The sequence below is a fragment of the Poecile atricapillus genome, chromosome 1 (assembly GCF_030490865.1).
Source record: "Poecile atricapillus isolate bPoeAtr1 chromosome 1, bPoeAtr1.hap1, whole genome shotgun sequence".
Classification (NCBI taxonomy): Eukaryota; Metazoa; Chordata; class Aves; order Passeriformes; family Paridae; genus Poecile; species Poecile atricapillus.
The window spans coordinates 136,414,252-136,441,654 of NC_081249.1; the positions used below are offsets into that span (position 1 = coordinate 136,414,252).

General features: G+C 42.0%; 1 protein-coding gene across 1 annotated transcript; it reads right to left on the reverse strand.

Annotated features, from left to right (window-relative positions):
* Positions 1 to 64: 64 nt before the first annotated feature.
* On the reverse strand, positions 65 to 27,403 carry PHRF1 (PHD and ring finger domains 1). The gene is made up of 18 exons (XM_058825821.1): positions 27,313 to 27,403; positions 21,304 to 21,509; positions 20,868 to 20,990; positions 19,151 to 19,383; positions 18,087 to 18,170; positions 16,995 to 17,116; positions 15,325 to 15,422; positions 14,598 to 14,770; positions 12,987 to 13,116; positions 12,533 to 12,672; positions 11,520 to 11,707; positions 10,614 to 10,733; positions 8,581 to 8,735; positions 4,952 to 7,723; positions 4,177 to 4,253; positions 3,376 to 3,636; positions 2,199 to 2,327; positions 65 to 1,014 (listed from the first exon to the last, which is right to left on the reverse strand). Exons 2-18 carry the CDS (start codon positions 21,392 to 21,394, stop codon positions 880 to 882), a joined length of 5,031 nt encoding a protein of 1,676 aa, XP_058681804.1. The 5' UTR covers positions 21,395 to 21,509; positions 27,313 to 27,403; the 3' UTR covers positions 65 to 879.

The window sequence follows — 27,403 nt, forward strand, 5'->3', positions numbered from 1 at the left end:
ATGCAAGAGCCAAGACATGGAACAGCCAGGCCAAGAGGAAGATGCAAGACAAACAAATGACACGTGCTATAGGACAAAAACCATTCAAAATAACTTTATAAACTCTGTCACATTTCTGCTTTGTACATCAGTTCAACCTTATCCTTTGGGCTTGTTACGGAAAATTGATAATGCTTGCTTTTTGTTTTGCTTTTTCCTGAAAGGCAGACACAAAACCAGCCATCAGTGCATTATTTACACAAGTGCAACACAAACTCCCACCCCCAAAATTAATTTTTTTTCACCAACAAGGTACTTCCAACAGAATGTAAATAAACACCACAGCTTGAGCAGTGTTTCTGAAGTCAGTTTATAAAGGTTAGCTCATTTCTGCAATCCCCAAATGCCAGAGCGAGTAAAGCTTCGCTCACCATCCAACGGGCTAAAAATACGACATTTCAAGTATTAAATCAGAAATTTCTACAGACAATCCATAATTTGATAAATAAACACAAGGGAAACAGTATACAGCTCTCAATACACTGTATGAAAAGTGGTGTCCAGTTTCAAACTTTAGCAAGACAAGTGCACAGCCCAAAAATGTGATCAAAGTAACCCTGAAAACTGCAGCAATCCGGGAGTTCCAAACATTAATCTCTTCTGTGTTTCTCCTTGAATTACTCTGCTGGTCTGAGGCATTTGATTGTTATTTAGTTCTACAGCTGTAGGTAATCCAAAAAAGTCCTAAATTCATTCCCATATGGAAACAATTCAAGAGAAGGTTCCATAGATAAAGTCTATCATCATCTTGTTTCTCTGCTTATAATGGGATGCAACTGCAGGTCTGTTATTCCCATAGTTTCCACAGCTAGGACAAGTCATGCTGGCTGTGGCTTGCTCTCAGTTTTCCACTTCACGTGTATCTTCACCATCAGTTTTCTTATGTTTCCTCATATGTTTGTATTTTTCTACATATGCCTTCACCAGGTTAGCCACCTTCATAGGGTTGATCTCTCCACTTTTGCTGTGGCAGATCTGCAGGGGATCAGAAAGGGCACTTGGTCAATGACAGCAGCTCAGGCAAGTGGCAGAGAGGCCCTAAGCTCTCCAGGAAAGCCAATTCCTGCACAGACCTCCAAGGTTCATAGCAAGGTACATAAAGCAGAAACAAAGACAAGAGCAGTATTTTCCTTCAAGCATTCCAGAAATGGCACAGAGCTTTTCTATGGAGCACCAACTAAAAGCAGAGGCATCTCAAAGCGAAATTACTCATTTTTACTACAGGCTTTTCCACCCATCCCATCCAGTTTTACCCAACACATAGTAACCAAGAAAGTGTTGATATCCCATTTTTGGGATGTTTTTGAGGAAGCAATGCTCAGATTAAAAGAATTTGGCAGTTTTGAGAACCCATTTTGAGACAGGGGAGAAAGAATGGACCCTACACAAGTTATTTTATCTCTCTTCAGAGAGGAGTTCACAGTGACTTCAGTAGCAATTGGCACTGCTCAGCTCTCTTGCAAACACTTGTGGTTCATATGGGTCACACAGAAGATGTGAAATTACAGCCATTACCTTGGGAATTTTAATTTATGGTAGAATTTCTCAGTGATAGCAAGAATGCAGAGCAGGCAGAAAATACAGTTCTCTCAGGTATCAATTAACTGCCTTGACCACAAGAGCATTTCTTCCCCTCACGAGACAACATTTACTTGCTGATGGTGTCCTCTGTAGCCAAGATCTACTCAGCATTACAAGACAGAAGTCAGTATCAGCAAAATTGCAAGGCCCTCTTCCAAGGTTCAGGGACACCACAGGTGCTCAAGGACTTAATGCACAAAGTACTTTCTCACTTTATCAGAAACAGCTAGAATTCTGGCTGAAGGTCCTAGTGAGGGAGATTTGACCATTCTCACCCAGGGCAGATATCATGTAACGTTTCAGCTCAGGCCACTGAAGCTTAGCACTGTTCTTGTCCACTGAAAACACAACCTCATGAAAGCAACAGGCTGACAGATCCCATCAATGGCACCAACCAGTCTTGCTTAATTCAACTACTGCTTCACCACAGGACTGCAGAGTATCAGTCAGGGTCCAAAGATCTGCTAGCCCAGTTATGGTGTGTCATTGATGAAATGGCAAGTGAAAGATAAAGTACTTCCACGTTATTAAGGACCTGCCCAGCTCCTCCTCTCCACTTCCTTTCACTGGGCCCTCACCTTTTGCACTGCTTTCCGCAGGATGCTCTTGTACTCCTCCTTTGTAATCTCCCTCTTCTGGTAAAAAGGTTTGATGGCAAGTTTCACTTCTTCCACAGCCCTTTCTTGCATGTGAAGCTTCTTCATGTACTGCACAGGAAAAAGAACTTCATTATCTTGTTCTGTCTTGGGAATGGTTTCTGAATCTGTTTTTCTTAGAAATGCTCAAACAATGAAAATTCTCATTTCACAATTTCAACAACCCAAGTAATCACCCCAACCTGTCAATTACTGTCTTGAAACAGCACTATGAGGAGACCTCGCTTTATATAACATTTATTCTGTGTCTCAAAGAATGTGTTTTAAGTAAGTGACTACAGTGTGGACTTCCTGATTTTGGTCTCCTCCTTCCCTTCCAACAGTGCTGAAGCAAACAAACTTCCAACAAAAGACATCACATTCTAAAAGCAGCAAACCACAATTGTGAATATAAAGCTTCAGGCAGCTCTAAAATAGTCTGAAAATTGCAGAGTTGCCTATGAAGTAATGATTACAGGTGCCACCAAAACAAGTTCATAGAAACTCGCTCATAAATGGAGGCTAAGTGGGAAATGAATCTTACTGTTTGGTTTTATGGTACAAAGCAAAATAATGGGCTAAGAAGTTTTTGTTCTTGTGTTAGCATCCACTGTGCCTTGAGCAGATGGTCTGTGCAGCAAACCCAAAATTCAGCAGCAAGGGTTGAACTGAAAGATCTCCAAAGTGTTTTACTACCTCTGCATTTCCAGAGCTAACAAGCAACATGATACAGTCCTACCGCTCTACAGGACAGTTATGAGAATTGACATTAATTTCAAAGATGGAGGGGAAATGAGAAAACTAGGTGTTTAGAGAAACTTGGACATTGTGGTTTCTGAAAAGTCCCTTCCAAATATTCATGCAAGAAAGTTTCAGAACTTTAAGAATATGTTTCAGATGTTGTAATCCCTCTCTGTCCTATTGTGACGAACCAACAGAAAGCAGAATCATCAAATGGAATAAAACCCAAATGAATTCAAAAAGAGAGGATTGCCTGCTGCTCCTGGGTTAGCACAGTCAGTCACCAAAAACAGCAGAGCTGGGAAAATACAGTACAGAAAGTTAAAAAAATTCCCAAACGAAAAAGTAAACAGCTCATTAATTTTATGCATTCACTCACTTCCTCATTTTTTGTTTTATCCACTGGAGGTTTGGGCACTTTGATCTTTTCTTCTGCACTTCCAACAGAAGCAGCTTGGATTCCTGGCTCAGATGCTGTAGCCAGGCTGCCTGGCTCTGGGGTGAGGCTCTGTCCTGCCACGCAGCCAAGAGCTGGAAGACTTCCCTGCATGATGAACTGGACCGTGGGCTGGCTCACCGGGGCGTAGGGGGGCAGGCTGGAGGGCAGAGCTGGCGCCAGGGGGATGTTCTGACAGTACACCTGTGAAACAGACACCGCTCCATAAACACTTGTGCTGACAAGACACAACATCAGAACAGAACTTCCGGAGCACCTTTTATCCACCAGGAGCTACCACCAGCCCCAATTCCCTTTTAACTGGTGGGAAGCACAGACTGATGGCTCAGACCAAGGCTACCAAGCCAACATTTACAGCCTGATCACAGTCAGGAAGAAGCTCACAGTTTCTCAGGCAGCACCATTTTTCTGCAAGCTACTGCTGAAAGCAGAAGCTGCATGTACAGAGCAGAATTAAAAGATTTTCTTCAATTGTAAGGAGCGTCTGAGAGATTAAATGATTGGAGGATTGTCGAGGTGTATGGGCTACATGAAATGCACCACACGCAGAGGAAGGCAAACTGCCATGAGAGGAGGGTGTTGCACAACGAGGGCACAGATGAGATGGGATGTCTTCCACGACACTCGGGTGCCGGAGTAGGAACCAACCTGAGAGGAATCTAGATCAGGAAACATAGGCTCAGGAATCATATAATTGGTTGGAGGAGGCTCATTTAACTGCACCTGATTTAACGTTTGGTTCAAGTCCTCTGCTTTCCAGGCCCCTTCTTTTGCTCGCTGAAGTTTGTAAAATGGCATCCCTAGGTATCCCAAGAGAAGGAAAAGAAAACATCTTGAGAACAAAATAATCTGTCAAAGATTCAAACCCAATTCTATTTTAAAAATGAAAATAAAAAACATCTAACAACAAAACTAGCTATAGAAGGATTTTTTTTAGCAGTCATTTGTATTTTAAAGCTTCTGATAATAAAGAGCTTCTCATCCCCTCGAGCAATCGCTTTCTACTGGGTTTACTCTTGAGAGTAACCAACAACAACAACACAGGCAACTCTGTCAACACAAGTAGCACAGGTTCCCAAGCCAAACTGCTTCTGGCAGCTTTAGTTTAGCAGCATTCACATGAGTGAGCTACCGAGACTTGTCATTCTCCTTGGCTTTGAGAAACATTTATAAATTTAGAAGGCAAAGCAACCATTCTAGTTAAGTGCAGAGAGGGTGGGACATGAGCTGCCAGTTCAGAGATGGGCTTGTTGCACGCGCTTCATGAGCAAACAAGCTGCCACTGGCTGAGCTGTGCTGACAGCACGTCCTCTCCAATTCATTAACACAACTCACCTCATGATTTCAACCAGTGCAAAATGCCAGCTCTCGAGATTGCAAACCACAGCATCATCCCAGCTCAGATGACAGAGCTCTTACTCTACAACCAGGTCTGACCAGGCACCAAAACCCTCAGCCTTATACTTCAACTGCTGCTTGTTTTCCAAAAGAGACTTACTTGGAGCTTTTCCAGCAGACAACGTGCCGCTTTCCTCCTCTTGAAGATTCCAGGTAACTCTCTTCACTGGTGCTTTTGATTTCAAGGCAGGGCCCTGAGGTACCACTTCCAGCTCAGGCTTAGTGAAATTACTTGTATTTTCATTTGAGACAAGGCACTCCTCCTTAACCTCCCTCACACAATCCGTGACTTTGCTTTTGGATGAGCTTTGAAACGGTGCAGCCTCAGCTGGAACGTGCATGATAACTTCCTTCTTTGGGGGTTGTTCCATCAGAGATGGACATAATGCAGTATTTTCTATTTTAACTGTAATCTCTAGGTTTGTATTGCTACAGCTACCGAGCACTGCTGCATCAGTACTATTCATTAAGTCTGTTTCAGCAAAAGAATCCACATCACCAACTGGGACACAAATGTTTGTGATCTCTGGTGCAGGGAATGCAGTTTCACTGCTCACTTCTCGACAGATGGGCTCCCCCTTTATAGTTTCTTGGACCTCCCTCAACTGAACTGGGGTCTCAGTTTTTATTTCCTCAAGTTTGACATTTGGTTGGATGGTTATGGAAAGCCCTTCTAGTACCAGCTCCTCTTTTGGCTCTTGTTTCATACAATGGGGTTGCTCCAGACACCCAGTCACACTTGCAGCTGGAGGCTTTTGATCCTTTTCTGGTGCAGGAGGAAGCAAGGTCTCTTTTGATCTGTGCTTCCTTTCTTTGGAACGTGATCGGGATCGCGGTCTTTTTTCCTTTGACTTGCTGCTTTTGTGCTCCCAAGATCGAGATGGAGACCGAGACCGAGACCTCCACTTTCTCCTCTCCCAAGACCTGGATCTCGATCTCTTTCTGTCCCTTGACTTCAAACTACTTTCTTTATCATACCTCTCATAGCTTTTGTCCCTCCTGTGCTTCCGCCTTTTAGTCCTCTCAGTGCTGTTTGACCGGGAGCGGTCTCTCCGCCTCGATCTTGAGCAAGACCGTCTTTTCTTTTTCCTATTTTCATAAAAATCAGAAGTACTTCCAGGACTACCCGAACGTGACCTGGATTTCCTTCTGTCTCTAGACCAAGAAGTTTTTGCCTTTTTATCCTTGCTTTTATCCTTGGTTTTCTTTTTTTTAGATCGTTCATGACTGCTAGAACGATCAGTAGAAGACCTCCTGTTCTTGGATTTTGATGCGTGTGTTTTGCTGTGCTCTTCCCCACCTGATGAAGAGGTAGATCTGCAGCTTCGGTCCTTTGAATGTGCTCTGTCTCTTGACCCTGAACGTGATCTCTTATGGTCTTTGACAAGTGCTTTTTTCCTTTTCATCTTCTTCTTGCTTCGAGAGCTGGAGTTTGAACAGGATCTGGAACGTGATCGCCTCTCTGCTTGTTCTACCTTTTGGACTTTCTGCTGCCCATCACTCTTTGAGGGACTATCTGGTTCTATTTTCACATTAATACTAGGTCTAATCAATTCCTCAGCATTAAAGAACACATTAGGTCCTTCTCCGCTTTCCTCCTTCAAACACTTTGTATTAGAAATTTCCTTAACAGCAGATGAAGTGCAAGGACTGCTTAGGACATCTGCCTCATCCACACCGTCTCCTTCCTCTGTATCAGAGATCTGTTCTACAATCCTGCTTGCTACTGTCACATCATCAGGAGACTCTTTGTTACCAGATGGCACATCAGAGTCAGTCCCAGAGCCAAATACATTTTCTACCCTGTAAGGGGTGAAACGACGGACAGTTTGAAATGTTTGAACTTTTGGATTTTCAATGGAAATAGTCCTGGTGATATTAGTTAGTGGGATCCCTGAGCCAAGCCTTTCAGGACTGCTGTTTGCTGAACTTGAGTCTGATCCTGTTGGCTCAAACGGATCATAGATTTCACTTTTGACCTGCTTTTTCTTTACTGAGAAAAGAGGTGAAGGACTCTCCTTCTGCTGCACTTCATCGTCCACAGGGCGGAAGGTATTACAGAATCCTGGGCTAGACAGCCTGCTGGGATGTCCAGCATTCCCGGGAATATTGATTTTAAAACTCTCAAAAGAGCCTGGGCCTTTGCCCCTCGAAGTGCCCAGCAGCGATGAACCGCTATAGCCGCTGGGATGGGTGGAGCTCGGACGTGTCTGCTGCTGTGGTTCCTTGGAATTTGACTTCTGACCTTCCACCCTGCTACCCTTTCCTGGCTGATTAGTGCTCTCTTTGCCAGTTAGCTGTGTTATACAGGAGCTGGGGATATTACAGCTTTGGCTTCCTGCAGGTTCTGGCTCCACCTGCCTGCTGCTGGTTTCTTTTTTAATCTTTGGTATCCTGGGAAGCTCAAAGATGTCAATTCTCTGGGAAGGTGGTTTTACTGGCTGCCTCACAGATACAGCTTTTGAGCCAGAATTCAAGTTACAGCTCAGGGGCTTTGAAGACGAATCAGTGGGTACAAAGTTTTTAGATTTTCCATTAAATCTGGGCATTTCATTTAACTTTGAGCCATGCCTGCTCAAAGTTGCTGTATTCTGAGTCTGGACAGACCTGGGTGTCATTGAATATTCTGATTTTACAGTTGCCTTTTCCTGTGCAGGGCTTGCTGCAGACTCGCTCCTGCTCAGTGAGGGTGGAGGAGATGAGAACAAGCCTGAGGAGCAGGGTCTGGAGCGAGTACTCAGTCCCGAGGAAATGCAAGGTCCGGCCATGGAGCTACTTGCTGTGGTCCCTGAGAGCACTGTACTTGGGTGGGTGTTAGGCCCTGAACCATCCTCCACTCTCGAGTCATTCACTGATTTTCTGTGAAATGGAGCTATGGCACACAAACAGACAATTCAGCTTTTCAGGACATGTCCAGACATTTTCTGCCAAAATTAACAGAAGTACTAAGCTAATTATTTTATGTTCCACTGTGGTTTGCAGACATACCACACAGTAATTAGGAACTCCAATCGTTATTTGGTCAGATACTCACAGTTTAGTGCCAGATAACCACATCTTTGAGGCAAACACTAACGTTTAGGAAATAAATTATTCTGTTCTGTAGGTATCAACCTGATTAGTGATTATTATCCTGCAGTTGCTGACTGACAGAAATGACTATAACAGAGGATGTTAGAGGTACTTATTTTAAGAATAAAGCTCCAAGTTTCAATTTGAACAGATTCTTTCCAAGTAATACCATGCCAAGGGATAACACAGCTGGAGATGACAGCACATATTTAGAGCTCTACTTTTGCAAAGAAATTTCTTGCTATGGTACTTCACCTTGCTCTTTGAACTGAAGTACAGATCACAGGTGTGGCAGCAATGCACGACACATGCCAGAAGAACTGGGTACCAAGGTAACTGGTCTCTCCAGTCCTACATTTTTTATAATAAAGCAAAGCATGAAACCACCGTGCAGTTCTTTTGAAAGAAGGAAACTATGTATTAAAACTAAAACCCTCCTGTAACATCTCAGGTCTGCATTTCAACACAGACAAGCAACATTATTTCAGAATGTCCATCTTATAAAACAGATTACTATTGGCAGCTACTGATTCTATCCTACATATTCCAATGCTTAGTAAGAGTATCCCTAAGCTTAAAGCAATGCAGCCTATAGGATCAAGGCAGATGTGGCTGAAACAAAGAGGCAAATAGCACTATGAGGTGCCAAGTCCTTACCTTCCTTCTTTGCTGTCAGTGAACCATCTCTGTTGATGACCACATCTGAACTGCTCATCATGAGAAGGCTCTGTCCAGACAGGATACTTCCCAACAGATCAGGCACAGGAGCAGCTTCTGCTTCGTGATCAGGACTCAAGGCAGGCACACTGCTTCTGCATGTTTCAGAGGGGTTACATTTCCTTTACTCTTACAGCACTTGTTCTATACACACACACACATTACATTAAAAAGAAACCAGAGTCAAGGGCATAAGGAGAGGTCAGCCAGGGAAGTTCACTTGTAGTTTTGGCTTCACTAGTCATTCAGTCCCCATCTTTCTCTGACAAACAGAAGGTGAAGCTTTTACTGACTTCCCACAGGAATTACACAAGGTAAGAAAGTAATCATATCTGAGACTTTTGGTTAGCAAATGCTGGTGCTCACTGTGTTGTGTATCAAGATTAACTTTCCAGTGCATTTAAAATACATTTTCAGAGGATAAACCATGGATTACCATTTCAGAGATATTTCTATCCTAACTGCCTCTCTTGCCCCCACTAAATCACAAACACAAATATATTCCTCAGGCCTATACTTCTATCTAAAAAAAAGATAGAGCTTGAAATAGTGTTTAACCATAAGGTGCCACTGGTAGGGGTAGGTAAGAGCATGGCATAGAGAAATTACACTGAAAAACCACTGCACTGCTCCCCCACATGGGACAGCACAAACACTCCCCTTTATACTTTGCTCAATCTTACAAAAATGGGTTTAAGTTCTCAGTTCTTGAAATATGGACTAATAAGGTGTTTCCTGTGTTGGGTATTTTAGTTTTTCTTTCTTTGCTTTTGTGCTGATGGGATTTGAGGGGTTTTTTTGTTTGTGTTTACTAAAAAACAAACTTCCAAAGGGACCCAGCTCTTTAAGGGAGCTAGATTTCATCTCTGTATGACAACAAAGCAAACTTTATTCACATAATGTACACCAAAATACCTGTAATAACATATACCAGAGAGATAAAATGGGAACACTATTTTCCCATAAGGGAAATCAGCTGCTAAAGCCAGACCAGGAAACTCAAGTGTAGCCCAGGCCAATGGAGCCTTTAGAAGAGCTGAGTATCAGATAAACAGTTCTATCTTCTAATCAATAAGCTACTCAAATAACCATGAGGACATGGAAAGCTTCCTGAAAAGCTCCCTTCAGAATTGAAAAGGGAAAGGTAGACAAATAATCCAAATTATCATAGAAATAGACTACCTTAATCCTGAGAAACCAACCTTCAGCGTAAGTCAGAGGCATTAGAGGACAGCTATATAAACATTTCACACCTTTAACCACTTAAGCTCAGCTCCCTTCATTTCTCTTCAAGCTCCCTCAGCCTTGCAGTTTTCTCTGACTGTTGGTACCTGCCTCAGTGACGTTCCTCATCCCTTTTCTTCTCATCATGCTCCCAATTCCCTGTGTCCTACCCCTCAGTCCTGAAAATTCACTGTGGCTGCCAGTGGAGGGCCAGCAGAGCTCCCTGGCCTTGGCAGGCTTGCAACACACAGGCAGCAAAGCAACTGTTAAACTGCAGGATCAAAACTTTTCCTGAATTTTCTGAGAACCAACAAACAGCAGCAGAACTGGGTGAGGTGGGTACAGCCCTCACCTCCTCAGGATGTGCAAATGGATTCCCCAGCCCTCTGAAAGAAGCAAGTGCTTTTTTAAATGTTAATGAGACTGGGATATAAAATATACTAATGGGGTTACTAAATAGTCATAAAACAGAATGTAAGAACAGTCAGATTAGGGTGGAAATACCAATTTTAAAATTTCAACAAAAATGTTAAAGGTATGATGAAAGAGTGTATGTGTTCAATATTTAAAAAAAAAATCCTTGCACAAACTATTATCTATTTATCTACACTTGTGCAGGCATGCAAGTACACACACACATGCACTTTTTAGAAGATAGGAAAAGGGTTAAACAAGGATGACCACCAGGTGTACTCTTTTGTTAGGGTCATTAGATGACTAAGAATAATAAAATAACAATGGGCTTTTACCTGGGAAGTCCCACAGAAATGGGTCTAGCTACAGGACGGTGAGACCTCAGTGCTGACTGGGAGAGAACTCTCCTTTTGGCACTCACTGGTGAATCTGGATTTGCTGGAACCTCTTCATTACTGTGATAAAACATACATGCACATGAACCCTGAAATTTCCTGAAATGTTTTTCACATCAAAGAGATGATACCACTATGACAGATATGGTTAGAGATCATTGTATGTTTTAATATGATATATTAAAAAATATTTGTGCAATATACTTATTTGCTGTTCTGCCTAAATAGAACAGCTTGATTCAAACAGCAGAGACTCAAATGTATATTTTAATTTCTAAAATGTTAAATGGACAATTTTCGTTAATGAAAGGGATCCAAATGAACTATTCAGTGGAAAACTAAATTTCACCAACAATAATTTTAGATGCCTCCTCCCCAAAAATTAAAAGTTTGAGTGACATGAACTGTGGCATAGTACAATTTCTCCTGAATTTGAAGTGTCTGGAAAAGTGAAGATAAGAAAAGAAGAAACATGAAAGATTGCAGAGGTCCATTTAATTTTGTGTTTACTGTATACAAAATATGTCAGCTAACTTCACTTAAAATAAATAAATACAAAGCAAAGGACCAGACTTCTTCAGATTCTAACCTTCCAGAGCCCCATACATCTTACTGAAAGTTTTCATGAGGCTGATTATTTCAGAAAAACTCTTTAGAGGAGGATGATTCCTTTCAAGTTTAGCACCCAGAAAGAAAGAAAGAACAGGCCATTTGTTTGTTATCATGGGTTGTGTACCCAAAGCTGTCTTCAGAGTGAGCTGCACAGTCTGCATGGAGCCACATTTACAAACAACTCAACAACTGTTAAACTACCAGGTCCCTGATCGCAACCCAGAGATCTCTCACCTTTCATAAGGATCCAACTCATATGGATCTCCAAACACAGAGAGAGAAGCTGCACCAATATCTGCTCTCATCAGCCCAAGGGAGGGCTCTGTTGGTTTGTACATGGAAGGAAGCGAGGCCCCACGCACAGGTTTGCTGAGACCAAGTGTCCTTGCAATACGGGAGCGAGTCGTAACCTCATTTTTGCCCTGCGCAGACAAAGAGATTGGGTTATTTGTACATTAGGGAAGGTAAATTGGTGTTTAAAGCCCCAAATTCTTCACTTAGGCTGTGTACAGTCATCAGGTTACTACCATCAGCAGCATAAGTGGTGTGCATTTATTATCTATATTTGTTTTAAAGTATTTATGAAACTTGTAACTATGGCCTGTATGTCACTTCAAACAGAGACTGCATGTATCAGATATAAGTGACCAGATAAATTAAGCTTCTAAAAATCTTTAATAATGTCAATTCAAAATTGTTGGTTCCTTATTAAATGCTGGAGTTCTGGCTCGAAAATGTAGACTCTAGTCAAAGTAGCTGACAAAAAGAATCAAGTGGGTGCAGAGTACTCTGCAGAGTAATTTACAAGAGAACATTACCCACAACTGAAAGGAATTTTTAGAGCTCCTACAACTGATAAGCTGGGTTTGCAACAACACAGCCACAAACATCCACAGCCTAAAAGAATAGGTGCTGGCAATTTTAACTGAGCTTGCATCAGTATCAAGTAAACACTACAGCTGAATGGCAAGGCAGGATACAAAGCCTGCAGGACGTGCTTTACAACCTGATCCCTAGAGTCCAGGTAACAGGACTTGTCAGCAAAGCCAGCAAGCCTGTCTGGAAGCTGCAATTCACTTCCACGCACAGCATCTTTCTGGAGTACACTGGACACATCCTGAACAGACTCCCACCAGAAAGAAAGATGTATGATTGTAAGGTGGCACTTCTTCCAACTGAATCCCATGTTATAGTGCTTTTACAGAGAGCTGAAAATGGCAGATACTGACTGGCAGAAACTCACTCACATGTGATCTTACTCTTGTCTTTTTCCCCCTTCTCTTCTTTGTCAGACGCTTGCGTCTCTTCAGCTGTGCCCCTGAACCCTTCTTCCCAGCAGCAGATTTTGTCTGAGTTCTTTTTTTGCCTCCTACTTTCTTCCGCCTTCCTGATGGGACAAAAAGCAATGATCTGGCTAAATGCTGGCACTGTATTTTACACTCTACTCCCCTTTTCATCCCCCCATGACACACAAAGCAGCTCAAAGAGACACACAGCGTGCCACCAACAGCAGAGCAGAAAAAGTGACATCATTAGGATTCATTTAGGAACAACCTTCATGACACTTCTGGGCAGAGGTGCTATAGGGAAAGAAGAAATGCACGTGGGATACCTCCATAGCCATGCTGGTGTGGCAGCACACAGCTGATGCAGAGTATTCTGTAGGATTCAGGCTCCCCTAAGGCACCTGATTGTCCTTACCAGTTTTCCTCTTCTGCCTGGTAGGAGCGCGTGGTGCCAGAGGACGCTGGTAGATGGCTGTGTTCAGGCCTGCTACAACTGCCTCAATTGTTTCATCCAGAAGAGAGGACATGAGGTATCCTGGCACATGCTGTGGGGAGTATTAGAAGTTGCACGATACAGGTACCTAGAGCTCAGCAACATTTACTTACAGAAGCATTTGATAAAAAATTGAGATTCAAACGAGGAAACCCCTCACATCACCAAGCTGCCAGCTAAGCAATTATGTCACTTTTTAAATCTACAGACTGGCATATTAAGGACCTTGTTCTTCAGCCTCCTTCAGTTATATGCATGTCCTCAGCTTCTCACTGTGCTTGGAGGATAACAGTTTACACGCCCTCAACCAGTGGAATTATGCTACAGTCAACTCAAGGTATGAGCCAAAATAAGATGCACTTTTGTTCAGAGACAAAGGCATATAAATAACAAAGGCAATAAATAATAGTGCCTTTCTAGGTATAGGCATCACAGCACATTGAGAAGTGGAGCTAGGAACAGCTTGAATGGGAAGTGCTGGGTTCCCAGGATTACAGTACCATGGAATACTAAACTCCTGAGGTACCACCCCTCTCGCCCACAGAAGATGATTCCACACTATTTCTAAAACAACAAGTAGGAAAAGAAAGAAAAATAACAAGTTACCTTGCAGAGTCTTTCACTTTAAAGTACACTTTCTTGTATTTTTTTAAACATATAGCCCTGACTACTCAGTCGTAATTGCTTAACAACAATGCATCAAATAATTCATCAACTTCTCCTATTTTATTAATTCTTCTAAAGCTAAAATTGAAACATCTGGATTTGGAGACAGTGGGGTTTGGCAGTCAAGATCATCTCCATTATGGAGAACATAATGAATTTAACAACTGTTAAAGCATTCTGAGAAGTACTTAAATCGAGGGAAAATGTGATAAAAACTTAAGGTGAGCTGGATCTTCACTCATGACAGCTATCTCAAACTATACTTAATACAGTAAGAGAGGGACCCTGTGTATTTGGGAGATATTTCCTGCATAGATTCTCTAATACTGTTACTGTGTTTGAACTCATGTGGCCACATTATTGAGGACACTAACATCTGGTTTTTTTCCTCTTCCAATAAGAGACTGATTTTCACAAACAAAGAAACCTTAAAAATACAAAATTTTTCTCTTCAGTTGGGCTGAAGGCAGACAACACGTTCTACTGCTATGGGCAAGGAGCTAGGAGGACAAAGGAAAATAAACAATTGCCAAATAAACATGCTAAAACACCAGAAGTGGTGCACAAACTTTGTATTAATAGCCACTAAGAATAAAAATACAATTTTGCTCACAATCAGGGGTGATAAAAATGCAGGTTAAGAGAGGAAGTTACTGCAGCATCTCAAATTAGAGCATTTTGGTCATGTGCTGTACTCCATTCACACAAGTTGTACATCTCAGATTAAAAGAGCTCCACAGCTACTAACCACTGTGCTATGGACAGTCAAGATACTGATAGACAGCTGAGCTACTGAAATGGGGACTTATTTCAGTAACTGTTCCCCAGGGTTCTTGTAGGGTCTCCCTCAGAAATCCCCATGGATACCCGAATTTGCTGTGCTGTTGTTATGCGGTTCCTGTTCACCGTGGCCCGGACGCGTTCGCTCTGCCGAGTCCTGGCTATGGCTCGCGTTCGGACATGAGGACGGAGCCTACTGGTGGTGGGGACAACATCGGCCATGAGGGCAGCCACCTCTTCCTCACTGACATGATCTGCATCTTGAACGAGAACCAGCTGAGGTTACTTGTCTTTCTACAGGTGAAATAATTTAAAGAACTTCAAACAAAAAAAAAAAAATCAGCATTCCCTTTCTTAAACCAATCACTTCCACAGGCAGCCATCACCCTCTGGAAAGGAAATGAGCACACGCAGACACCACTGCTTCAGACTGTTACACAGTGTAACACTTTTCTAGGTAACAGAAATTGCTGCTACCTCTGCAGTCTGAGGTCAGGACACTAATAAATTCTTTCCAGCGTAACACCATGCAGTCACACTATGGTGCTGGGATTGCCTTGGAAAGGTTAAAGCATGCTTACAAGAAGCAGCTCCACAGGTTGTAACTGCAGATTAAAATCTTCATACACAGAATCCTCTCATCAGTCAAGAGTTCAAGTCTAATCTTAAGGCTCAAGAGAGAATGCTTATCAAAACAATTATTTGAAACAGATAAACCAGGAGGTTAAACACATCTTCAAAACACCACATGATTCACTTTATCTAACTTGGGAAAAAAAATATTTACTTTGACTGGCAACCATGAAATCCTTACCAGCAGCACCATTGGCACCCATGGGAGCACAGGCAGGGCAGAACCATTCATCTACAGGGACTTCACTCAGAGGAGGATTAAGGCATTCCATGTGATACCTTGAGGGGAAAAAAAAAAAAGAAAATCAAACAATATGCTCCTTACCAAGGGAAGACAGCATTTTACCCCTATCCAATGCTATAAAAGGCAGATTCGTTCTCTTAAGTCTGAAACTAAGGTTTATGCATCTGCTTCTACCAATCTGCAGAGAAAAGATGCTACCTGATAGTTATACAAGGGTCTTCAGTTCTAGATGGTATTTTCACCACTTTAGGCTCAAAAAAATCTCAGAAAACTGAGCCTTTTCCCCTCACTGTGTGGTGAATTACTTGCCATTTGAACCTGAGTTGCAAGAAATGTGCAGAGCCAAACTGATGTTGGCAAGCAAAGTACAGAGGTTCTGGAGAGACAGGCAATCAGGAAACAACATCAGCTTCCTGAGAACCAACACAGTACTAACAGTAGTCGTACTTATGAGCATTTGAAGCAAGTTATTCTACACTTTTCTAGAGTTAATCTCAGCTATGGAGAGCTAGTAAAGACTGCAAGTTCTTTTTTCAGAAAGTGCTTCCGGAGGTACTAGCTCTGGAAATCAAGCGTATATAAATAACTTGAGGAAAAGAAGACAAAAATCAAACAACTGTATCAAACTAGGAATAACAATATATTTAAAAAATTATAGTAACTGTTGGGAGATCACAAAGTAAAATCTGAAGCAATACCCTGATTTGGGACAGGCTTATGGAAATGCAGAAAGAATTAAAAGATGAGACTTCAGATAAGATCTATGAAACACTATTTTGGCTTAATATTTTAAACACAGTGTTCTGATGATACTCTCATCTGTAGCACTCCTGATTTCATCTTTTTCCCACAAGGTGAATCAGTGTCTATATGTGTATGGACACAGAACACAGAGGAGAAACCAGACTTACCAGATATCTAGTTAGCTTGCTAGAAATAATTTTTAAAAGGTTATTTTACGTACCCATTGCTAGCATCGCTCTTTGTTCAGTGGGTAACTTTTGACATCTTCAAACTGACAATGCTGGAGGACTGACTAAGCAGTCCAAAGACTTTCTTCTAGCAGAAAATTGTAGGGCCAAAGTTGTGTTCAAGTATATTCATGACTCTACTTAAACATTCCTTTAATTAATCAAGGAGGGGGGCAGAGACAGAAGGAAGCAAGAGTAAGAAAATAATTTAAGAGCCATGGCTGTAAAGAAAACCCTCAACATTTCACAAAACTGTAAATCTTAAGCACTTCTGCGCAGCACTAATGCTCAGTCACTTGGGACAAGTAATGCATCCTCTCCTCATGGAGATACAAAGGATGTAAGGTTCTACCCTTCATACATCACCTTCATCACTTGAAGGCATGGTCATCTGTGTCAGTGGCCTGCAGCCTTGATATGTGCAGGACTCTCCACACATACGTTGCTAAATGACCAGAAAAGGATCCATCACATCATGGGAATGGATGTCTGCACAATAACACATGGATACGTGGCTGGCCTCATTATGAGCCTGAAGACAACAACAAGGGGCAGCCTGCAAACCAGACAGTGCCTGGGGACCAAATTCTAGCCATGTGCAATTATGCAGGTGCTCCATTCATTTCAGCCTCTTACCCTGCATCACAGCCATCGCAGAGCAGCAAGCGATCCTCGCGGTCACTTCTGCCACACACTTCACAGAAGGTTGGATCATCCTCTCCATCAGTACCCTGAGTTTTCGTGTTCTCAACAGGAATCTAAATAAAACAGAGATGCACAGTTTATGCAGAATGTGGTGCCTTTTAAAATCCATTGTCACACTCACAGTAGTACACAGTAGTTTTAGAAAAATCTAAAAGTGAAGGAACCAAAATGGCTATTACACACCCGAACCTTCACTCATTGAGCACATCTAGGGCATAATCAAATGTCTGACAACATCTACTTAACTTGTCTACTGTCAGACACCAATGACTATAGAGAACTGCATTTTAAGAATAGGCAGAAGAAAAATCCACGAATAAGATCAAAAGTAGTCAAACAAAAACAAACATCTCAAAAATAAGACTAAAGAAGAGTCTTCTCTTCTTCGCTACCCCCTGTATTACTTCAGTGTTAATTCTCACTTCTGTTAAAATGCAAACAATAATAAACCATCAGTTCAATGAAAACAAAGCATCAAACCCCTAAATGTCTCCTGGAAACCAACATCTGATATCAAGAGCAATGACAACTCTTCAATGTTCTTTTGTGAGCAACTACCAGCACACTCAACCAGTGCCTTTCAGGGCTCTCCTACTGCCCTGTGCCTCTCTCCCCTTACAAACGCAACTGCTACACAGCATTCCCAGGAAGAGATCATGGATAATCTAGACTATTCCTATTCATCCTGTAACAAGCAGCACTTGAAGAATGCAGGGCACCTTCCGCATTTGGAGAGACTTATCCAAGCAGAACAGTTTTCAGTCAAATGTCCACTACACAAAACAGGCAGTTATGAAAAGCATCCTTTTTTCTGCCACACAAATGATGCCACAACACAATATAGCAGGAAGTAAGGTTAAGAAGGAAGAAAAATTGTCACAGCTCCTTAAAAGGCAAGTTCAAAATAGGAAAGAAATAATTCATTCAGATAGCAAGTATTACGTAAACCCCCTAGAAGGGTAAAGTTTTGAATAACAATTTTGTGCCAAATGGCCTGCTGGTTTGCTACAGTAAAAGGCTTACCTTTTTTAAAATTTTACCACCAAAACGTGCCCGAATGTTAATGTAATTAAAGAGGATTCGATCCACTGGACAGGAGTTTGCATTCTAGGGGAAAAAAAATAAAAATCCCAGTACAGTTAATAAGTGAATCCCTTTATTCAATTTTTAAAAAGAAATCTTAAATTATTAATGTAATAAGCATTATATTAATGCAGTAGTCATTTTAACAGCTATTGATCTTGATATTTTAAGTACTTAAAACTGACTTATCTGGTTTACAAACAACCTGTTCTATCAGAGAAAACATGCAGTTTTAGAGAAGCATTTATTTCACTGAAGCAATTTAATTATTATTCAATTGCCAAAGCAACATCAAAGTTCTTCCAAGCACTGCCTTGAAAGACTTCTCATGTTTTAAGGCATTTACTTTCCTTTAGACAAATGAGCAACTAGAAATGGTTTACAAATATATTCAGTAAAGACTGATTTATTTGCTTTTTAAAAAATGTTATCACCACTGCTACTGCTGCATGCACTATAAGTTTTGTTGTAATTTTCACCCTGGATTATGATATGGGACCTACAGAGTGGCAAAGAACTCTGACTGAAAACTGAATTCAGAGCAAGCTGCTGATTGTCAGCATTCATTTACATCTTTTCTATGCTTAGATGTTCAGGGTTGCAACAGATCCAAATCCATTGGTCACAATACAGATTTCGAGAAAAGATAAAGACAGATAGACAGAGAAACATATATATATATCTATATATATATCTATATCTCCAAGCATAGAGAAAAATTAGTATCTCAACTTGAAAAAACAAAAGAACTGTAGATGCCTACAAACCCACTTGCTTGTGACCTTACAGCTTGCAGAGAATGGAACAAATGAGGATGGCTACAAGAAAAACAGATCAAACTTCGAACATGAATCTTGCCAAACAGAGCAGTAACCCAAGTCTGTTTAAAAAAGCTTAAGAAAGCAAATATCAATACTACAGTGTTTTGTTCTCATTATAGGACAGCAGCATGATCACAGGGGATAGAGAAGAGCACACCAGGAGGCCACAGGACAACAGCTCACCTTAGACCACTCCACAATGCAGTCCAAGCAGAAGTAATGGGAGCAGTTCTCAGGAGTCCCAACAGCCTGATCCCGAAACGTGTTGAGGCAAATGGGGCAGTTTTCACCATCCTCATCAGAGGAGATGTTCACTCCGTTCAAGTGCGGCTCTGATTTCAAAGCATCAGTCATTCCTTCCACAGTGGCCTCACTTTCTTCCTCCTCTTCCTCCTCTTCATCATCATCTTCACAATCTTAAGGAGTGAGAGATAAAAAACAGCTTGTGTGTGCTGCAGCAATGAGGCCAGAAGGGATGGGCAGGACAGAGTTCCAGTTCCCAGAAAATTCCAAGTAAGCTTATTTTATGAGTCTGCAGGGGTCAAGCACAGACTTCCCAGTTTAAGGCAATAAATTTTGCTGTTTTCTTGCTTTCTAAATCCCTTCACTAAAAAGCAATGGATTAATCTGGTGAAAAATAAAGCCTGATAATGTGAGTAGTCTTTCAAGAGATTAAAAGCACAGGCACAAGAAAATCAAAAGATTATCTAAACAAGACAGTTAAGATATGTCAGGCTACCACTGAACAATGAAATTAAAAATAAAGTTATTATAAGTTATCATGTACCCAACTTTTGCTTTTTTAAGAGTCATTGCAGAGGAAAAGCAGCAGCAACACACTCTACTGCAGAACAGCAAATGAAAGATTTCACCAGTAAAATATGATTTTGTGATCGAAGGAATCTTAGTGCCTTAAAGACCACTTAAAGAAGCTTGATTTTGAGTAAAATTAAACACTCAGCACACATTGTTGAAAGGTATTTTTATTTTTAGTACAAAATACAAAGACATGTTAGTCTTTCTCTAAAACCTGTGAATTAAGCTGGTATTTTGAAGAAGCAACAAAAAGTACCTAAAACCCTACTCAATTTGAGGGAGGACTGGGAGTGGTTGTTGTTGGGCTGCTTGTTTGTTGTTTTTTTTTTAATGAGAATGAGGCCCTTGTCTTTTCTACTGAATTCTCCTGTCTGGACATACAGAGTATACTCTGAATGACTCTTATTAATAAAGCTTTTTGGCACCTGGTATCAATTTTTTAGTCTCTGTTCAAATCAGTCTAACTAGTTACTTGGAAAACTGTGCTCTTGCCTTCTCAAAAAGCTTTAGATCTGATAGAATTATATTTTTGTCTATCCAAATATTAATTTGAGTGTAGCAGCTTCAAAAGTACATGTATCTCCAGGGTATATTTTCAGTAAAATTAACAAATTCAAATAACATCCACACTTCTTTTTCAAAGAAAAATTAGTCAAGTCTTCTTCCACCCTCCCTAAGCATTACAGCAATAATAATTTATTTCCAGAATTCCCCATCACAACATTCACTTTAGAGCCCCATGCCAAAGCAAACTAACAAACACATTTTTTATATGAAAAACCAGCATGAGCCGTTGCTGCAACTTTGGCTTTTTTTCCTGCTCATGCTGGGGCAGAGTTCACTCCTGCTGACTACAACTCCACCACTTTGGTTAGCAGATAGTCTTCAAACATGCAAATGCTTTAAAAGCTTAGAAATTGGGAACTATTATTTGATTGCTTATTACTGCAGGATTTTGGTGTCATCCTGACACAGCAGCATCTGTAGATTTCTATTTCATTGTTAGTTTCTGGAGGAACAGCTTTCATTTCGCTCTTCCTCAGTGTTTAAAAAATGCCTGTTAAGGCATATGAACAGACCTTACCTTCTAATTCTTCATCTCCACTTTCTTCCTTGTCCTCCTCACCTCCCTCTTCCTCAGTGTCATTATCTTCCTCTTCACTACCAGTATCGTCTTCTGAATCCCAGCTATTTCCACCATTGCTTTCTTAAAAAGAGAAGAGCAGAGGAAATACCTATTTGATGCAGACAGACAGGCAGAACAGAGCCCCTAATCAGGCCGTTATGGATGAAGTCCCACATTTCCTCAGTGGTATCAAAGCTGCCCATCTGGAGAAACTCCAGGGAAGTATACCAGTAGTCTGATACACACAAGCTATGAAGCGAAGCAAAACAAAAAAATTGTCAGGGAAAAAGTGACAAATGGTCCCAAATACAATTTTACCAGCCTTCTGAGGGTAAATCAATAGGTTATGAAACCTCGAAGCAGAAAGGTGCACGTGAAGAGAGGCCACATTTACCTGTTTCGCTGAGGAGTGCGAGACACTGCTTTTTGCCCTTTCCCAGAGCAGCGTTCTTGTTGATCAGCTCATCCTGGCTGTCATCATCCATGGCGGGACATCGGAATCCCAGCAGGACGGCAGAGTCAGGGAGGCAGAGCGGCACCTACAGCAGCGGGGCAGGCACCAGGCCAGAACAGGGCGTCCAACGCATCTGCAGAGACCTGCTGGGAGAAGGGACATTGCTCTCCTACACCATGGAGCAGTTTTCCCAGTCTCAGCTGTGGCTACAGCTATTGCTCCGTGAGGTTTCACAGCCCTGCTGAGCTGGATGAAACCAGCTGCTTGTGAAAATCAGTGCGAGTGAGAGATTCAGCTTTATCTTGGGCTTCTGGATGACAGCAAAAGGTGTAACCAGAACTCCCCACTGAAAATAGCAACAGAAAACCTACAAACACTGAAACCATCCCATGGACCAGCAACTCACTGCAAAACTGAAGGGGCCAGAGGCCTTTTGAATGAAGCCTAACAGGATGACAATATGTGTTTTAAATCAAAATACTCCACCTTGCCTGACTGAAAAGAAGAATAAAGATCATGTAGTTTAGGTCCTTTATATATTAAAAAAAGGGCCTTTGCACAGCTCTGTCATGAAGTAGAGAAGTTGAAGACCCCATAACCATTATTCCATGGAAAAGATAAGACCTGATTTAGTGCATATTAATGCAATCACATTAATTGCTGTGCATTAGCACAGACTGGCAGTAAAACTGACAGATACTGGGAGATGTTGCATGATCCAAATTCATAATGACAATTAAATCAGAGCTTTTAACACATAATGCTACAAAGCATTAAGGCAGACAGACCCCTGGCAAGCTTCTATAAGCAAGTCATGAAAATATATAATTAAAAGACACTTAAAGCTAGGTGTCATATCTCAATATGAAAAAAAAAAGGATTCTTTTATAAGTGTGGTAAAGAAGTTTCAAATCAGGTGCTCTTCTCCCACTCTCCCTGCTTCCCATTACATATCTTGCATATTAAGAGATTTTTTGGAACAAAACATTATGTTTTATTCAAGTGCTCTTGATCTGTACCTTTACTTGCACACTCCCTCTTTAAGCCATAGAGCACAGCTCTGCAACAAAAAGCCTTAAAAATGTAGGTTCTACTAAACTATATCAAACTACAAACAGAGTCTTCAGTGCTCAGGGGAAAAAAAACCAACTAAACAGAAAGAAGATTGAGCTTCAACACAACTAAGTTATTGTAAAGATTTCTCCTAACTTCAGTAAGAATACTGCCTAAAGAGAGGTTTGCATTTTTAGTTAAACTTGTGGCTGTTAACAGAAGTGTTTAAAAAACTGTTTAAAAACAATTTATGTTGGCTGAAAATACACAAACTCATCAAAAGCCAGTCACTCCATGATGCAACTGAAAAAATATGAAGAAACACCCGTAACTTTTCAAGTTTCAGCAGTGCGTATGTATGAATTATTCAGACTGAAACTCAATTATATAATACCCTCCCAAAAGCTCAGTTAGCTACGGCAATGCAAAATTTGTGGTGACGTGACAAGCAGGCCACACAAAGGGAAGGACTGGCAGCACCAGTCCCCCAGCAGGGCAGTGGCAGGCACGTGTTCCATCCCTGCATTTGGATGCTGAGATCTGGGAGTGGATGCAGAACCTGGGCTACCTCTCCATGGGCACCTTGTGGGAACAGAGCGGGTTCCTGCTGACCTGTCACTGCCACACCCAGCCAGCCACGGCACTTCTGAGCCACTGAGGGTGAGGGTGGCCAACCAAAGCCACGGCAAGTAAAGTCATGGATAAGCCTCCACCTCACTATGGCCATTACCTTTGTTTCCCTGCTCTCCACTGTCCCTTAAAGCAAAGCAATAAGCACAGGGTGGAAAAGATCTTTGTTTCAAAAAGTGGTTCCTACAAGCCACAGTTCTGACCAACATACACTTAGTTATATTTCCAAACAGCATGCATTTCTTCACTGTAGTGGAATAAAACCACTACCCACGTTATTTTTGCCTTGCTACCCCATGAAAAGCTATCCTTTAGGCACAGAGGCAAACAAATCAGCACTTGTGACTTGACAATCTGAACTGACATATTTATGCTGCAAATGCAAGCTTGTACTTTGCTCACAGGCAAAATTCCGAGTTAAAGAAAATCTGGTATTGCAGCAAACAATCAAGTCTTCAAATCATGTCAATAAAAAAAGTCTGTTTTGTGGATAGCTGGAAACTTACAAGAAGAAACCAAGCAATGAAGTGAATTTAAGATTTCTAAGCACATCACAAGTATTTATATATATATATATATTATATATACTATATAAGCAACCTTTTCCAAACTGGGAAGCTGCTCTTAAGAAAAAAAGAGAGAAGCCATGGTGGACTATACTAATATGAGAGTATACTAATATGAGAGGCTCCCTCTATTTTTTTTAAGAACAATAAGCAGCATTTCCAAGCTGTTGTTTTTTTTGGTTTTTTTTTTTAATGGGAGGCATTTCAAACAAATTGCAACTGTGAAACACAAACACATTCATGATACGCTTCAGATAGTTCACCCACCTGTACAAAACCCCTGTTTTCTCCAGCACTTACCACATCAGAATTTTTCTAAACCCCCAGAGCCAGAACTACCAAGTACAAAATAGATGGAAAACATTTTTATTATTATGTAAACCAAGAAGTTTGGTTAAGGAGGGGATGGCAGTCATTCCTCCAGAGCAAACCTTAACTCTGCACTTCTCTAACACAAAGGACCAGACTGCTAAAAACCAACCAGTTATCCCTAAAGACAATCTGACTCGGGCAGCTACAGCTGCTCATAGTTTCGGGGGTATGAAGGACTCGCCCTCGTAGTTGTACCCAACCCCTCACTGCTTGGTCACCTGGAAAATCTTATGGTGTGCAGTAGTCTCCGTACAGCCCTTCAGCTGCAAGCAGCTCTAACATTCACCAATCCTCCCTTCTGCATCCCACTTTGTAAGTCTGTTCAGAGGAGTTTAGGATAGAATACAGATGCAGGGTAATCTGGCCAGAGATCCCTTGTCTTGTACTCAAAACCACTGATGCTTATAGTAAGCCCCATTTCAGTTCCTTGGGCAGGTGCATCATCCACTCACACAGCATAACTATCCAGTGTTCAGATTACAGCTTGCATACAAGGCTGTTTGAAGGCAGTCACTGTCCTCCTCCTTAACATCCCCATTTTCAAATTCTCATTTAGAATACCCTAAACAAACATTACACCACAGAAGCAACAAGTGCATGGCAGGTGTTTGATCACTTTACTCCCACCAGAGCTTTTCCACTTAGGTTTCCTTCCCCAAGACACAACCCCAGCAAGGCCAAATTGGGTTTGCTTGCAGTGCTGTGTCCCTATGGCAGCACAGGCTCTGCTGCAGGACAAGCTGTAAGCCCAGGCTTTGCTGCTAAGACAGATTACACTTTTACACAGAGATGCCTTAATTCATTTTAACAGTACAATCAAAGTGCAATTACAAATACTTTCTTCAAGCTGTATTAGCAACAGGGTTTTCTGTTGGCTTCAACAACAGAGAAGATTTAAGTGCTTCCTCCAGAACAAGTGTTTATCAAACAAGCAATTCAGCAAACATTTAGCTTTTTGAACTGAAGTCCTCATGCACTACCACAAATCAGCATTTTAATGGACTTTGAGTGTGTTCCAGGGAGAAGGCAAGCGCAGGTTTCCAGCCATCAAGAGGAGGCAGAGTCTGCAGAGGACACTAGAGCTCCATCTCACCTGACACAAAGCCCACAGAGCTGCTACAACAGTGAGCACTTCTCCCAGCCACGGGCACTTTTCCTCCTAGCACCTCCTCCTCCACCAACTTCTTAGGTAGTTTCTACATTTTTTTAGAAACAGAACAGCTATTACAGAAGGCATTTACTTTCACTTGCTTGGGAAACACTCAGGATTTTTTACAGGCAAAGAAAAGTTTCTCACAGGGTGATTTTGAATGCTGATCTAATTACATGGGCAACTACTGAGCCATGATGTTCTAAAGACAACTTATAACTAGATTTAAACCTACTAAATATTCAAACATATGGGCTTTCAGTTCTCATTTGCACATCTGCTTTATTGATTTCTTGGGGGGAGGGGTTTAGTTGTGTTTTTTCCTGGTGTTGTTTTTTTTCCCCAATAAACTAAATAATTAAGTTCTCTCTGGAAAAACAATGTCACACATCAGAAATCATTTAGCTTTGTTTCCAATTTCATATGTTACATTCAAAAACATGAAAGTAAGAACCATTGTAAAAATCATTGTTGTAACTGGTTGGAAAAAATCTGGTTATGGTGTGACTATTATCCACCATCACCACATTCCAAAGGTAAATTAAGACAACTTGGCAGAGAAATAATGCAGATTAACAAGACACTCCTACAGCCCAGAGTCATGCACTGCCAATCTAGCATGCACAAGGAGCTTAAAAAAAGTCCCCTAAATCTAAATTTAGATCCCTGTTTAAATTACCAAAACCAATTTAACTCTTAAATACCACTAATCAGAACTGCCTATGCAATAATTTAAGTGGAAGTACCTAAGAACCCAATAGGTAAGTCACAGAAAACTAATCCCGGGATAGGTAAGGAAGTGCTTATCTGCCACCCCATCCCAGCCCTGCCCTAAATTTAGCCACCTTGAATTCCAGGATGAAAACTGTCCACCAAAACTTCCCCAGGAGCTGACACTACACTCTTTGGGGAGTTCATAATGCAAACAAAGCAACACGAAGCACTTTTAAAGTACAGCATCTTACCCAGAGGAGCAGCTAAGCATTTTGTACTTCTGTATTCAAAGCAGCAGCCAAGCTCTATGGAATTCGCAGCCTCCAATTCCTTGCAGCCACTGGCTCTGCTTCCAGCTGTGAATTAACTACTCTCCAACTCTGCACATCCTCCTCTTTCTTAACAGGCTTCTTTTCCTAGGAAGAGTCACCCTTACTGGCGAGCTCCCTTTCATCATCAGTCTTTCACACCAGTCCCATTTTTAGCTACAGCTTCCCCTGCTGTTTATGGGCATGACTGTGGGAAAAGAAAAAACCACAACAAAAACCCAACAAACCCAAACAAACAAGAAAACCCAAACAAAAAGCTCACACACTTTTATATTCTGTCCACGGCCCTACGGAGGAAGACCCACCTACAGGAAAGGAAATAACACGACAGACACCCCGAAACACACCAGCAACACACTGCATGGCAACAACCTGCAGAAAACCCAGTAAATGAAACTACATTTTGTGTATGTAAATGTCATGTGTAAATGAAACGCGCCACTGTCACCAAACGTGGGGCAGCCAAGGGAAGGCTCCAGCGACACCACTTAGAACCTCCCCGTAAGCACAGGTCTCTCAAGGCAAAGTTTTTAAGCCTAAACGTGGCATTGTAACAAGCTAATACACGATTAAAAAAAATAAATAAAAAAACCTTGCACGCAGCTCCTCGTTTGTACTTGCCAGCCGAGCTGGCTGAAACAGCTGATAACTTCTCCCGTGTGTGCACCACAACCAGTGGGAATGGGTGGGAAGAGGGAGGAAAGGAGGAGGGAAAGGGGAGAGGCGCGGACACAACACACCGGAAACACTTGGGGTTTTGTTTAGTACCCTTACTATATTTATACATGTACTTAGTACATTTATTTAGGTCCTTGCCGCAGCGAAGGCAGCTGGATGGCTCCCAAGCCGTGCTGCTCCCGAGCCCGCTCGGCCTTTTCGCATCCCGCGGGACGCTCCCACGGGAACCCCGGGAGCACCCGGGGCCAGCCCGAGCCGGGGCTGCCCTCCCGCGGAGGCGTCTCCCGTCGGAAAACAACCCACTAAATATGCTGTCGTCGTTGCTGTTTATAGGAACGACGCTAAAGGAGCGACCGGGGCAGCTCCTTCACCGGGCTGGGGGAGGCGGCCGCTCCGCCAACTCCCATGGCCCGGCCCCCACCCATCCACCGCCCGCCTGCCTGCCCCGGGCACTCACCGAGGAGCAGCCCCGGCGCTCACATCCCGGTCAGGAGCAGCCCGGCGCCCGCTCACATCCAGGACCCCGCGGCCGCCGCTCCCCCGGAAGC